Source organism: Balaenoptera borealis, assembly GCF_965194805.1.
Source record: "Balaenoptera borealis genome assembly, chromosome: 12".
Taxonomy (NCBI): Eukaryota; Metazoa; Chordata; class Mammalia; order Artiodactyla; family Balaenopteridae; genus Balaenoptera; species Balaenoptera borealis.
In genome coordinates, this window is record NC_138869.1 from 30,975,832 (window position 1) to 30,991,863 (window position 16,032).

The window sequence follows — 16,032 nt, forward strand, 5'->3', positions numbered from 1 at the left end:
ATGTGTTACATGGAGAAACTACCCACATTAAGCATTACAGATTTTTCCGGTGAATTCCTAGCTTATTAAAGCTCGTAAGGCCTGAGGATTCATTTGAAACTTTTTCTTTCTATAATTGATTTTTAAATGAACTCTAAGGTTTCAACTGAGTACCAGTTCCCAGGCACAGTGGAGCTGGCCATGGCCTCTAGTCTGTGAAGCAAACCCTCAGCCCCGCTTCTCTCTAATTTAGTTCATTCAATTGACAATAAATGGAGCCCATCTTTCTAACATCTCTCCTCCCCAAGGAAGGCTTTGTGATGAAGCAGAAGGCAATGAGATGCCCCTCAAGCAACTGCCTACCAAAGGCATCCCCTGAAATCTGACAGGGGAGTGAACATTTCTTCTGCCTCTAGAAGGCTATTTATGCACCTACTGAAGTATGACCAGGACACAGCTCAGAAGTGTCAGATGTTTCCTCTTTGTGAATGGGAAGCGGCGGCTTCACTGCCTTGTATGACACCCTAGAACTGTATAGCTTGTATAAGCTCCCGAATGGTGGGCACTGGGGTGAAAGCAAACTATTCTTAATGGCTGCTTCATCCCAGGACCCAGGCAGCACCAGCAAAGCAACCAGGGGTTCTCCCACCAGGCAGGTGAGACCCGTAGGAAAGGGAGGAACCAGGGTGAAGTCAAAAGACCATGTGTTTAGAGTCAGCCAGTTTGAGTTACCAAGAGCAAGTCCCTTCCCCCCTCTGGAGTCTTGGTTTTTCCTTCTACAAAATGGATCGAGTGTAATGCCTTGTCATTCACTCTCAGAGCGCCAGGCTCCCCTCTAGAGATGGATGATATTTGGGGGAACAAGAAAGGCACAGTCCTTGCCCACGTGGAGTTTACATTTGGGGAGGGGAGACAGACATTAAATACATATTTACCTAATCCTTGTTCAATTCTAATTGTGATGAGTATCACTGAGAGACTAAAATGAGACGTAAATAGTGGACTATGTACTATGTAAAGTGCTGTGTGCCAGACATCATGCCAGATACTTTACATATAAAAATAATAACCACAACAACTTATATGGCATTAATATGAGCCACTTTTTAAAGTGCTCATCATATATTGACTCATTTAATCCTCATTTAAAAACACTTGTGCTGTAGAAACTACTGTTGTCCCCATTTTACAGATGAGAAAACTGAGGTACAAAGAGGTTAATTTGCCAAAAGAAATACGGCCACTAAGTGGCAGAGGAAGGCCCCAGGCTGTGTGAGCAATTGAGTCTCTACACTGTATGCTGCCTCTCAGGATATGACTGTCTCATTTCATCCTTTCCACAACCTAGTAAATACCATTGTTATTCCCATTTTCCAGATTTGGACACGAAGGCAAACCATGTAAAGGCCCTCTCTCAGTTCCCACAGCTAGGAGGTAGCGGGGCAGGACGCGATCCACACTGGTGCCTCCCGGGAGGCTCGTGAGGGGGTCCGCCCAGGCCCAGCCGCCAGCCTCACAGGGAGCATGTGACTGCCGGACAGCTTCCTGATGTCTGTCCTGCCTTGCTCTTGCTCAGGTGTTCCTGAAGAGCGACCGCGTGGCCCGCATGGTGCAGAGTGGAGGCTGCTCCGCCAACGACTCGCGGGAGGTCTTCAAGAAGCACATCGAGAAGAGGGTGCGCAGCCTGCCCGAGATCGACGGCCTCAGCAAGGAGACCGTGCTGAGCTCCTGGATGGCCAAGTTTGATGCCATTTACCGCGGGGAGGAGGACCCCAGGAAGCAGCAGGCCCGGATGACGGCCAGCGCAGCTTCCGAGCTCATTCTGAGCAAAGAGCAACTCTACGAGATGTTCCAGAACATTCTTGGGATCAAGAAGTTCGAACATCAGCTCCTGTACAATGCCTGTCAGGTAAGGTGTCTGTCACCTGGGCCCAGAGCTGTGAGTAAAGCAGGGCCACATGATGATTTCTGTGTGCCCTAGGCATCGTTGCTTTCAATGCAACGATGTGCATTTCTTGATTAAAAAAAAAATTTTTTTTATTACATTTTATAGCTGCATTGGTAAAAGTTGAATATAATCCAGGCTAGAATATATTCAGGTTTTTCTTCTGATTTTTAAAAGAAATTTAAATGTTTTGTGAGCTCCTAAAAATCTCATGGACCCTGGGTATTGTGTGTATTGTGTCTAAGGGGTCAATTGGCCCATGTGTGGAAAGTGCCAGAAGATCAAAATGATGTTTTGTTTTTTTTTTAAAGATTGTGTGCCTTTAAAATAGGTGGTATTTATTTAGGTGGTATTTGAAGGGCTTGTACTTCCTCAGCTGGGGAGACAGTTGGACTTAGCACCTGGTCATCAAGTGAAATTATTTAAAACAGAAAGCTTCCAGAACATGAGTTTGTCATACACATATGTTAGTCACGTCATAAATTTCTGAGTAGATCTGAGATGGCTAGCTGAGGCTCCACTTGGGCCCACCCCAAAAATGAACTTACATTTTCTCTGGATCAGAGTTTGGAGAGGTGAAGTACCCTAGATCTTCATTGTCTGTGACCCTTTCCCTGTTACATTTCTTTATTCACCCACTGTTTATTATGTGCCTACTTTGCAGTCTTTGCAGATTTTATTGAATGTTGCTTGGGAGCACTTTTAAAAGGCACATTTGCAGCCCACAGCCCTAGATTCCAGTTCTGCATGCTCAGGGTAGGGCCCAGGAATCTGCATTTTAAACAAGGGCCTCCCTTCCTGGTAATTTTGCTGCCCTTTGCCTTTTAAGAACCATTATAAAAATTCAGCTGTGCCCTGGTTTCCCTGCACCAACTCTGCCCCTGAAGTTGGTAAAATGAAGACACTGTAGTATATTGGCTAAGAGTTGTTCCTTGCTCAGAATCCAGCAGACCTAGGTAAATCTTAATATGACCCCTCACTAGCTTTGAGGCCGTGGGAGTTAGTTAACCTCCCCACATATGAACTTGGGATGCAACTGTTATGAGAATTCATGTGTATAAAGCCCAGAGTAACGTGGGGCACTTTATAAATGGTAGCAGTTAAAGTATATTATAGTCTACTGGAAGAGGCAAAAAAGTCAACAGACAACATCAGAACAGTGCCATAAATGTTTTTTTTGTTTTTTAATTTTTAATGTTTTAAAATTTATATTGGAGTATAGTTGATTTACAATGTTGTGTTACTTTCTGCTGTACGGCCCAGTGAATCAGTTATACATATACATATATCCACTCTTTTTTAGAATCTTTTCCCATATAGGTCATTACAGAGTATTGAGTTCCCTGTGCTATACAGTGGTCCTGATTAGTTATCTATTTTATATATAGTAGTGGGTATTTGTCAATCCCAATCTCCCAATTTATCCCCCCCCACCCTTCCCCCTTGGTAACCATAAGTTTGTTTTCTATGTCTGTAACTCTATTTCTGTTTTGTAAGTAAGTTCATTTGTATCCTTTTTTTTAGATTCCACATGTAAGTGATATCATATGATATTTGTCTTTCTCTGTCTGACTTATCTTCACTTAGAATGAGAATCTCTAGGTCCATCCATGTTGCTGCAAATGGCATTATTTCATTCTTTCTTATGGTTGATTAATATTCCACTGTATATAAGTAAATGTTTAACATAAGAACTACAGGATTTTGAGGCTTCATTATTCCTGCCTCCATAGCTACCCCCTAATTCAAGACACCCGCATCTTTTACCTGGATGACCAGTGTCTACCCAACTGGTAACCCTGCCTCCCTTCTTGCCCCATGATAATGCACCCATCACACACCAACTCAAGTGATCTTTTAAAATTGTAAATTGGAGCATGACATTTCTGTGCCTATAACCTTCCAGGGGCATCCCATCACCCCTAGAATGATATTCCAACTCGTCACTATGGCTTGAGGAAGAACAGGAATCAGCCCCGATCATACCACTTTCCCTGCGTGCTTACTCACTGCCCTTCTTTCTGTTTCCCCAACACATCAGATTGGTTCTGGGCCTTTGCATTTCCTCTTCCCTCAATTTAGAATGCTCTTTTGCCAAGACCTTTGCATGACTGGCACAGCTTAAATGTCAGCTTCTCCAAGAGGTTTTCCAAGACCACCCCATCTAAAGTTCCCCCTTGCCACACACCTCATCAAGTCATTCTCTTTCCCATTCCCCTGTCCTATTTTTATCAAAGCCTTTACCACTATTTTCCATTTCTTGTTCATCTGTTTTTACCTGTTTATTATCTGTCTCACCATCCCCGCCCATCCTTCACCAAAATGTTGGCCTCATCAGGGTGGCAATTCATCTCTGCCTTATTTGCTAATATTTCCAATGCATGAAACAATTCTTGGCACAAAGTAGGTGTTCAGTAAATGCCTAGTGAATTAATAAATGGATGATGGCAGTTTGTTTTACCTGGTTAGTAGGGTCTTATCAACCATTGTAGCTGACCCAGAAATTTCTGGATGTTTTACTAAATAGGAATCTGTTTAGCATTTCATAGTATAATATATACATTACATTCAAAGGAATTCCTGACACCCTACTTTCTTCTCAGCCCACTTCAATTCAGAGCACTTATTGCCTACCTGAAGGTAGAGAGTTTCTGTGATGGGCCGAGAAGTATTTTGAAATTCTCAAATAAGTCTCCATATGAAATTAAATTTAATTGTTCTTTTTAATTAAAATGGTACTGCATCCCATGTGGCACTTGTAGAATAGGGTAAACAGGTGGCATTACCATCTATCACCACCATCTTCTCTACCATAAGAAGATGGGTTGTCATAGCTTCAAAAAGATTGAAAATCACCCACCTGGGTGATAAGTAATACTCAAAATTACAGAGTTAGTCAAGTGTTCCTAAACCTGCTAGGCATAAAGTGATTCTAGGAATTCATTTTTCTTCTTATTGCAGCAGCTAGCTTATCATGCAAATATTCTGTTCTTGCTCAGACATCAGCGTCATTGGAAAGAGTCTATTGCTATGCCATTCTTACCTTGATGGCTTTGAACTTGTTGAATAGGGTTAAGAGGCAGCACCTTATTTTGCTCTTTTCTCATAAAAAATGAATTAATTCGACGCATATTTTCAACATCTGTTCTATGAGTTAGAAAAAATATAATAAAAGAATCATGTCCTCTCTCCCCAAAATAATGATTGTCCCCTTAGTTAAAAGAGAATTATAAGAAATATAAAGGGAAGTACTTCTTGGGACAGGAATACTTAAGGCATTTCTTATTATATTTTATACTCACACCTACATCTGATTATTACTTCAGTGGTTCAGCTCAGTAGAAATTAGGACAAAGAGCATATGAAAAAGAAAAAGAAACACAAATTAATTATAAATATATGATTATTTTTAACTTCCATGTCTTTAGTCATCTGAGTTATATAATTGTATTGACAAATACCAGAAGTATTTTAAAAGAAATATAACATTGGTAATAATAATACATTACAAATGTTATAGAATTGGGTATTCTCATAATTTACTGGTGGAATAATTTATTATGGTAAACTTTCTGTAGAATAATCTGTTAATTTGCAGCAAAAGCCTTTATAATGGGCAAACCATTTAACCTGGCAGCTCTCCCTCTAGGAATTTGTTATAAGGAGATACTTAGAGATGTGTACAAGAGTATTAAGTCCAAAGATGTTCATTGCAGCATTTTGTATGACAGTGAAAAAATGGAAGCAACTTTAATTCCCAGCAGTATGAGATTAACTACCTAGATTTTGATTTAACTGTATGAGAGAATAGCCTTCAGCCAGTAAAATAGCTGAAGAAGAAAGCTTACCACATGGGCAAATGTTCATGACATATTTCTAAGTGGAAAATCAGGCTATGAACCAGTGTGAAGACATAATCCCACTTTTATGGAAAAAGTACTGGATGGGTAAAAAATAAAATCTTCACTATGCTTATCTTTAGGGATAGCATTATGGTTGATTTTCATGGTTTTCATTTGTGCTTTTTGGCGTTTCCAAATTTTCTGCCTTAAGCACATAGGTATTTTGTAAATAGAAACAAATAGCAAAAATCTCAACAAAGAAACTATCAAAACAATGGGATAAGCAGAAAATTATCTTCAGCATTGTATTCTAGACTTCAGCCATTAGTATACCACCTTGATGATTTTTGCCATTTCCAAGTACTACCTGTGTGATTATTTATTTAATATTCCTAATTAAGCCAACTCCTAACTCACTTTTTAAGCCTATCTTTATTCTTAGAAGTAATATACGTGAAATCACAGCTTTGGTGTACTAGATCTTTTTAAACAATAGGCATTAAAGTGAAACATAACCATTGAAATAGAAGCTCTTCGCTAGTCTGCCTCTTACATCATTTCACGCCACCAGTGATACAGGAGACATGGCTATGGTGACCAGGGCCTTGAAATACTGACGCTGGTGGGATAGATCCCTCTCACGCCATGCCTGAAAACAGTCCCAGACTGACGAGAACAGATTTCACCTGAAGTCTGTACTTCTCAAACCCTGCAATCAGGTTTCAGAAGTCATAGATTTACTCACTTGCTTTCTCCGAGATTACACTCAGCTCTGCAGAATTCGATCCACTCGTAGGGGCAAAGATACAGAACTGAAAATCGTATGACTTACGTTCACACCCTGCTTGTATTGGTTTTTGTTTTGTTTTATATTTTCTGGTCCTTCTCCTTACAAGACAGAGCAGTCATAGGTGCTTCCAAATCCAGAAATATGCGTGGTTCCTTGTATGCGTATTGCATTTTAGGGGAAAGTGTAATCTGATTTCTGGTGCAGCTTTGTGATGGTTCCTATGATCTCTCTATGAGGTGCTGCTAGGAACTGCAGTTTTTATCTCAAATGAGAAATGATGTTTAACAAAGAGTGATTATATCACTTCGCATATCGGCTGTCTGTTATAACATGAACCATGTCTATCAATCCATTTTTTAAAAAGGAAGCTTAATAAATGTCTCCATATTTACTCATAGAATTTTTAAAAGTAGATTGTGTTTATTTGAGATTGCATGGGTCTGTCTCTTAGAAGAGTTTGCTCATACTCAACACAATGATTGTAAAATCATTGGAAACCCTTATTATGAAATCAGTGTTGTTTTTATTTTCCTAAACTCTTGAGAGGAAGCAGTCAGTTATGTAGCTATTTGAGCATTTGAGTTAAATTCTAAACCTAACTCAAAAAATGTAGGATAACCTCTTTGAGAATGGGTGTTATCATCTGAGAAATGAGACTAATATAGACCTGCTTTCCATTTTCATAAAATGCAAAGATGATAATGATGTATTTTAAAAGTTTAAAGAATGCAAAGCACTGTTTTTCCTCATTCCTTTAGTAACCTCCACATCTGGAGTTGACTTAATGACCAGTTAGGTGTACCAGATGTCTGCAACTTCCTACCCACCCCTCTTCTTAATTTTATGAGTTATCCTTAATTGCTTTGTTCTGAAATGCATGGGCATTTCCCCTTGAAAAACACCTCTGAGATGTTTTCATTTTCATATATTTTAAAATGAAGATAAATCCTTCTTAGGGAAGCAACCCAGCTAATTTTCAAGGGGATATGGATGAGTACAAGCTAAGAAAGTTACTTGTTTCTTCATGTTTCAGTTCTGCTTTTTGAGAACAGCATTTCTGGTCGTGCCCTTGGTGATCTCACCTGTAGCTCCTGGAAACATCAGTAGTATGACCCTAACCTTCTCCTCAGACATCATTTGTGTCTCCTGGGCAGCAGGGATAACATACACACTCTAACTAATTGAAGATGACAGGATTCTCTCCATTTATCTTCTCTCAATTTCTAGAGGTTTTTCACATAATCCAGAAGACTTGACTGGAGGCACATGCAATATAATTTCCCAATCTCTAAACATCTTTGCATTTTCAATATTAAATTTCCCACCATTACTGAACTACTAACTTTCTTAACATTTCCTTTCCTATCCTCCAATCCGTCCTTGATGTGGCCTTTGATGATGTGGTTATCTTATTACAGGGCTCTCTTCCTTGGACTTGATTAACCCTTGGCAGCTTTTCAGTTTATTAGACTCTGAGGAGAAACCTCAAATTATCAGCTTTCAGCTGTGACCCAGATTACTGGGTTGTATCTACACCTCATTACAGGGTCTTTCATCTCTATAGAAGTGCATATCTTTTTCCTAATCCAGAAGTTTCCAGAAGATCTGTTGTCTCAGAATTTGCTTCATGGCCAGGCTGTATTTCTTAGTCACTTTTCTTGGCCCTCTGGCACCAATACAGTTCTTTGTACCTAATGGTCTTTCAATAAATATCTATTGAAGAAGTGTTTTAAAATCTGAGGGGGTGGACATGGCAGTCTAGTATTAAACACTTCTATTTAACAATGTACTTTCATTATTCATAAATTCATTCATTTAACAGATGTTTTAAGTACCTGCTGTGCACTAACCACCACGTGTCAGATACTTGGATAAAGCCTAAACTTTACTGTTTTCTCATAGACAAGCCCACGTTCTACCTCCTGGCTGTCTTCCTTCTTGCTCACCACAAAACAACTCCCAATGACTTTTATAGCTTTTGCCTGCTCAGAGTATTGTATTTGTTTTCATTGTATTGCTATGTAAAAATTACCACAAACTTAGTGGCTTAAGAGAATACCCATGTATTATCTCACAGTTTTCATAGATCAGAAGTCTAGCATTACTTAGCTGGGTTCTCTGCTCAGGGACTCATAAGGCTGGAATTCAGGATCTGACTGGGCTGTGTTCTCATCTGTAGGCTCAACAGGGAAGGATCCATTTCCCTGATCCCTCATCTTGTTGATGCATCTCATATCCTTGCAGCTGTAGGAATCTTCCAGGCCAGCAACAGAGAGAGAGAGAACATCTCTGGTGCTTCAAGTCTCTGATTTCTAGACCCTCTTTTAAAAGAGGGTCTTAATCACCTGATTAAGTTGGCCCTGTCCCGGATAATCATCCTTTTCTATTAAAGTCAACCGACTAAGGACTTAAATTACATCTGCAAAATCTCTTCGCTCTTGTCATATATTATCGATTAGAAGCGACTCATAGAGTCGCCCACCCTCAAGGGGAGGTGAATAGGGTGTGACTCACTGGGGATCATCCTAGGGTTTTGGCCACAAGTGCTTTTCCCCCATCCCAGTGTTCTTCTTAGAACTCCTTCCAGTATCAATTTAAATGTAACCTTTTAAGAGAAGCCCTCCCTTATCATTCTGCCTAAAATTGGATTCTCCTTGTTTTGGGGTTTTTTTTTTTTCTGTAACAGTCCTTGTTTATTACCATCATAGAACTTCACACAGTCTGAAATTACCTTGCATACTATTCGTTCTCTTATTGTCTGTCTCCCCCTCTTGATTATCTCTTTAAGAGCAAGGACCATGTCTGTTGCATTCACCACTATGCGGCCAATACTTATCACAATCCTAGGCACACAATAGATGTTCAGCTAAATACTGACTAAATTAGTAAATGCAGAGGCCAAGGCATTAATGGTCTCCTGAGGCTTAAATGCCCACATTCCACAAAGGTGTGTGTTTGGTCGTTTGTTTCTCTTGAGTCAAAGTGCAGCAATGGAGCAGGCATGTCAATCTGAGACCTAAATCAACCTGCTGATTCTCTTATTTTATAGTGTGGATTTCACCTGAGGTTCACGGTATGTCTCTAGCCATAAACTTTCCCTCTGGTCACAGCCTGTCTCTCGCATCACAAGGTTGGAGGAAGAGGTACAGAAATTAAATCTTGTCTTTCCAGAGTCACGTGCTGCCTCTAACAGTCATTAGATATTTGATGGACTGCTGGTTTTCAGTGGCTTTGCTTGCCAGATGTACTTTAATTTCAGCATTCTTGAAATAAGGAACGAGATCAAGATGTATCCACCACATGAACATGTTCTACTCTGTTAGCAGGAGCAAAATTAGAGGGCATTAAAGATGTGGAGGGCACAGGGCCAGAGAGCAATATTTAATTTCCCAGAGCAACAATTTTCTGATGACCCCATCATGACTTTTCATCTTACTTCTCTATCAGTTTTTCCTAGAACACATGGCCAGATATTTCTGTCTAACTGTACCTGCTATTATGGAGAGACAGACTGCAATGAAAAGTTGAAATTGAGAGGCAGTGGGAATTGGGTATTTTCTATGCAGGCTTCGAAACTGCTGTAGACATTTTAGAAAGCTCTTCACTTTGTTGCCAAAATGGAATTATAAATATACTCTTTTATTCAAAGTCCTTTTATAAGCATTGAACCACAAAATTGTAATCAGAGGTGTACTTTCAGAAAAGGACATACAGAAATAGTATTTTCTGCTTTTGCCACCGCTCACCCGATGATGGAAGCTATTATAAACCATCTAACACAGCTATGCACAGGGAGATATCTGACAAGCCTTCTGACATACTTCACCAACCCAGACTCCTCATGACCATTATTTGAATTTACCTTCTTCTTCTTCTTCAATGATTCAGACCTACAATTAGCAGAAACTTGGGTAATAGAGGGTAGTGCACTGATTAATTTTTGTTGTTAACCTCTTTTGTTTTAACCCTTTCTGAAAGTGTGCATAAAATATCATAGCTCTCTTTCCTGCCCAGCTTGTGAGTGATTCTGCATGTCTTTCATGGTGGACTTTTATTCAGGGGAGGCCTCCCACCTATGTCCTGACCTCCAGTTTGAATAGTAATAATGCCTACCAGATATGAAGCCTTGACCACGTGCCAGGCACTAAGCCTAGTACTTTACATATATTATCATATTTAATCCTCATAATAAGCCTGTAAGCTAGATAATTTTACCCACATTTTAATAAGCAACCTAAAAAAGAGAGAGAGAAAGAAGGTAAACAGTTTTTCCAAGGTCAAGCAGCCAGTCAGCATCAAAATCAGGATTTGAACTCAAGGTTATACGACTTTAAAATCATCTCTTTCACATAATTGCTGAAAAGAGTGGCAATTTTCCATCGATACAGAAGGTTCTGGTGAGTAAGTAGTAAGTTTATTGGTCCTACCTGTATTCTAGGAAGACAGGTATGTGTGTGTTGTACTCAATCTTTTAGGAGTCTCTTTTTATATAGCCTGTTTTTTTTTTTTCAGGTTTTTTTTTAATATCTTTATTGGAGTATAATTGCTTTACAATGTTGTGTTAGTTTCTGCTGTAAAACAAAGTGAATCAGCTATACGTATACATATATCCCCATATCTTTAACTTCATTCGAAACAATTCTGTTAGATTGTATTGACAGCTGACATATCAGTGTGCATTTTAAAAAAGACATCACAATTGGTGAATTTTTGTGTAGCCATTTTAATATTGAAGATGGAAGAAAAAAAGCAACATTATCAGCATATTATGCTTTATTATTTCAAGAAAGGTAAAAACGCAACCGAAACGCACAAAAAGATGTGTGCAGTGTCTGGAGAAGGTGCTGTGACTGATTGAACATGTCAAAAGTGGTTTGCAAAGTTTCGTGCTGGAGATTTCTTGCTGGATGATGCTCCACGGTCGGGTAGACCGGTTGAAGTTGATAGCGATCAAATCAAGACACTAATTGAGAACAATCAACGTTATACCACACGGGAGATAGCCCACCTACTCAAAATATCCAAATCACGTGTCGAAAATCATTTGCACCAGCTTGGTTATGTGAATCGCTTTGATGTTTGGGTTCCCCATAAGTTAAGTGAAAAAAAACCTTCTTGACTGTATTTCTGCATGCAATTCTCTTCTTAAACATAATGAAAACGTTCCGTTTTTAAAACAAGTTGTGACAGGTGATGAAAAGTGGATACTGTACAATAATGTGGAACAGAAGAGATCGTGGGGCAAGTGAAATGAACCACCACCAACCACACCGAAGGCAGGTCTTCATCCAAAGAAGGTGATGCTGTGTATATGGTGGGATTGGAGGGGAATCCTCTATGATGAGCTTTTTCCAGAAAACCAAATGATTAATTCCGAGTACTGCTCCCAATTAGACCAACTGAAAGCAGCACTCACGAAGAGCGTCCAGAATGAGTCAACAGAAAATGCATTATCTTCCATCAGGATAATACAACACCGCATGTTTCTTTAATGACCAGGCAAAAACTGTTACAGCTTGGCTGGGATGTTCTGATTCATCCGCCTTATTTACCAGAAATTACACCTTCAGATTTCCATTTATTTAGGTCTTTACAAACTTCTCTTAATGGAAAAAAATTCAATTCCCTGGAAGACTGTAAAAGGCACCTGGAACAGTTCTTTGCTCAAGAAGATAAAAAGTTTTGTGAAGATGGAATTATGAAGTTGCCTGAAAAATGACAGAAGGTAGTGGAACAAAAGGGTGAATACATTGTTCAATAAAGTTCTTGGTGAAAATGAAAAACGTATCTTTTATTTTTACTTAAAAACCAAAGGCACTTTTGGGCCAACCCAATATAATACACATGGAACAGAGCTGAACTGAACCCACAGTGTAGAACCAAGCCCAGCCAACTCTCAGTCTAAAGCGACCCACCGTCTAAAGCTTATAGCCAAGCCTAGTCTAGATCAGCAGAACCCCAGGCCAGCTCACAGACTCATGAACACAACAACAAACGTTGATTTGTGTTAAGTTACTGAGTTTGGGAGTGATTTGTTATGCAACATTATCGTGGCGATAGCTGACTAACACAAACAACATTTGAAATAAGTATACATTATAAGTAGTAGATCACTAGTAAGATACGCTATATACTGTGTAACTGCATCTTGTAAATCCTCAGGTATAGTGGGGTTCTATATAAACTACTAATTTTTCTTCACTATTTCAACTGCTTAATCCAGAATCTCCTCTTTTGCCTGTCTCATTTTCTATTTTCGACCTGAGTTGAGCTTTTCAAAACTTTACTGATGTGCTGGCTTCCTGGTGTCAATGTTAATATGGTAACTTTAAAAAGCTCCTTCTATGAAACAGGAAAGAAGATAGGTTGGCTGGGGTATATAATTGAGAAATAAAGCTGTGTCATTTTACTCATTATCCAAGAGTGAGGGTAGAGTCTGACTAGTTTTGGGAACTGGACAAGTGAACAGGAAGTCTGAAATCCCCCTTTATTAAAGAGGCCAAGGCAAGTTAATAAGGATTGTTAGAAATTTGCACAGTCCTTGTCCTTTTTTAAAAATTTATTTATCTTTATTTATTTATTTTTGGCTGTGTTGGGTCTTCGTTGCTGCGCATGGGTTTTCTCTAGTTGCAGCGAGCAGGGGCTACTCTGCGTTGTGGTGAGCAGGCTTCTCATTGTGGTGGCTTCTCTTGTTGCAGAGCATGGCCTCTAGGCCCTTAGGTTTCATTAGTTGTGGCGTGAGGGCTCAGTAGTTGTGGCTCGCGGGCTCTAGAGCACAAGCTCAATAGTTGTGGTGCATGGGCTTAGTTGCTCTGCGGCATGTGGGATCTTCCCGGACCAGGGCTCGAACCCGTGTCCCCTGCATTGCCAGGCGGATTCTTAACCACTGTGCCACCAGGGAAGTCTCCAGCCCTTGTCTTTTAAGGGGTGCATTTATTTTACTGTTGCCGGGATGCCTGTATCTGTTGCTGATTGCTGCATAACAGCTCTCAAACTCAGTGGCTTAAAAGAGTGAGCATTTATTATTGCTCACAAGTCTACAAATGAGCTGGGTGGCTTCTCTGGTCTTGGGCTCGCTTATGTATTTATTGTCAGCTGTGGGTCTGGTGGGAAGTTTTGTCCTCTTTGGGGATGAGTCGACCATAGATGGATTAGGATGCCTTTGGCTGGGATGACTTGGTTATCCTCCATGAGATCCCACTCCCTGGACTTCTTCACGTGGCTGCTAGACAGGGTACCAAGCGAGAGGACGGAAGAGTGCAAAGCCTCTGGAAGTCTTGGTTCAGGGCTGTCACACTGTCACTTCTCTTAGCTAAAGTAAGTCACAAGTTCAGCCAAGATTCAAGAAGAGGAGAAGCAGACTCCGTCTCTTGATGGGAGGAGCTGCAAAGTCACATTCCAGATGGTGTGGCTACAATCAGAGTGAAGGGTCGTGGCCGCCTTTGAATCTGCCGCAGCTATTGTTGGCATCGCTGTTACTAACACGCCCTAGCATTCAACTGTTTAAACCAGTATATGTGCAACATACTTTACCCATTTCTTTTAATGAATACAATAATAATTTTTTTATTGCTATAGTAAAAATAAATACCATATGTAACAGGAAATTAAGCCCGAAGGTCATTGACCTCTACTTTTGAAATGTGAAGCAAAGATTTTTAATGCAGAAGTATTTTTGTTCTCAGGAAACTATTAGCAAGTGTAGAGAGATAAGTTTGAAAACACTTTCAATTAGCAATTGGGGTCATCATCAGCTTTTTATTATTATTTCAAATGCCTTTCAGAGAAGAGGACATATTTTCCCTTCCTGATCCTTTTGTCATGAAGAAGTATTAGTTGCTTCATGATGTTGCTCTGAGATAAATAGGCATTGCTTTTCTATCTTAAAATACTGTCTTGATTATAATAAAACCTCATAAAACAGTGAGGTGAGAGTGAAATTAGGTGTGTAAGACTGGATGCACTGATAGCGATAAGACATTCAATCATGCATTTATTCAACATGAATTGAGTGTCTGTTGTGTGCGAGATATTGTTCTAGGAACTGAGGATACAGCAGTGAAAGTGAAAGGCAGGATTCCTGGCCTCGTGAAGCTGACATTTAATGGGCAAGACAGGGCAGTGTCTGTGTGCACAGGAATTAAGCTGTCTCAGCAACAGCACATTCATCTTCAGCCCACAGAAGAGAGAAGGAGGAAGTGGTAGGCAAGCTGCTGCTTTTGATGATGTCACCTAGACGTGCACTCCAATCCCATTGCAGGAGCTTAGTCATATGACCACGTGTCTTTACAAAGAAGCCTGACAAGTGTAGTTTCTAGCTGGGCATGCACATTTTCAAGTAAAACTTTGTGAGGATTGGGGTCTTCAAGTCCTGATAAGAAGAAAGTGAGCACGGATACTGTGGCATACCCAGCAATCTCCACCACTTTGACAGATTCTTTACTTATTATTAGGTAATATTTAAGACATGCAAAATGATGCAAAATAGAATATCCCAACACTTGCACACCCATTACCCAAGTTAAAAGTAAATCTCATTAGTAAAGTTGAAGTCTCAATCTCTCATTGTGCCGCAAACATAGAGTAACCATTTTCTGCTATTGCTGTTTACTCTTTCCATGCATTTCTAAGTACTTTCATTATATATCTATATCTATATCTATATCCATCCTTAGTAGGTCTTTAGTAATTTTTTGGCACTGCATTTTGGGCTTATCGTTATATTCAGAGATTCATTCATATTGATGTGTGTAGCTCTATTCATTTTCTGGATGATATTCCATTATAGATACATTGTCACTTATTTACTCAATAAAGAAATTCCTTTTTTTTGCTATTACAAAAATGGTGTTATGGATATTCCTATACATGTCTCCTTGTACACGTGTATAAGAATTTCTCCAGGGAACATACCTAGAAGGATAATTTACTAGGACATGAGGTAATTGCATTTTAAAGTTATTAGGTATTACCAAATAATGCTTCAATCCATTGTACATTGCCTTGAACAGCACAAAAGTAATTATTGTACTCTTTACAAATATCCATAGTTGAAAAGTAAAATTTTATTTTAATGAAGGAACTAGACCTCTCCTACATTGTTTTTGGGAGGGTAAGACTGAGCAATTCCATCCCTTGGTACATACCCAAGAGAAATTAGTATATTTGTCAACCAAAAGATATTGCCAAGAATATTTATAGAAGCTTCATTGACAGTAGCCAAAAACTGGGAACAAACCAAATATCCATCAACAGTAGAATTGATACACAAACTACAGTACATTTATACAATGTAATACTCAAGCAATTTAAAAAAGAACAAGAACACTGGTACATTCAACAAAAAGGATGCATTTCACAGACATTATATTGAGAAAATATATCCCAACCCAAAGAGTATATATTCTATGATTTCATTTATATGAAATTCAAGATCAGGAAAAATTCATCTATGGTGATAGAAATCAGAACAGAGA

At 39.4% G+C, this 16,032-nt stretch overlaps 1 protein-coding gene across 29 annotated transcripts in view; it reads left to right on the forward strand.

Moving 5' to 3' along the window:
- CADPS (calcium dependent secretion activator) overlaps positions 1-16,032 on the forward strand; it is a 781,950-nt gene that overhangs the window by 426,705 nt on the left and 339,213 nt on the right. For all 29 annotated transcript variants that reach the window (XM_082344670.1, XM_082344669.1, XM_082344650.1 and 26 more), the window contains one exon: positions 1,556-1,888. In XM_082344670.1, the coding sequence (XP_082200796.1) occupies positions 1,556-1,888 (333 nt within the window). The remainder of the gene's footprint in view (positions 1-1,555; positions 1,889-16,032) is intronic.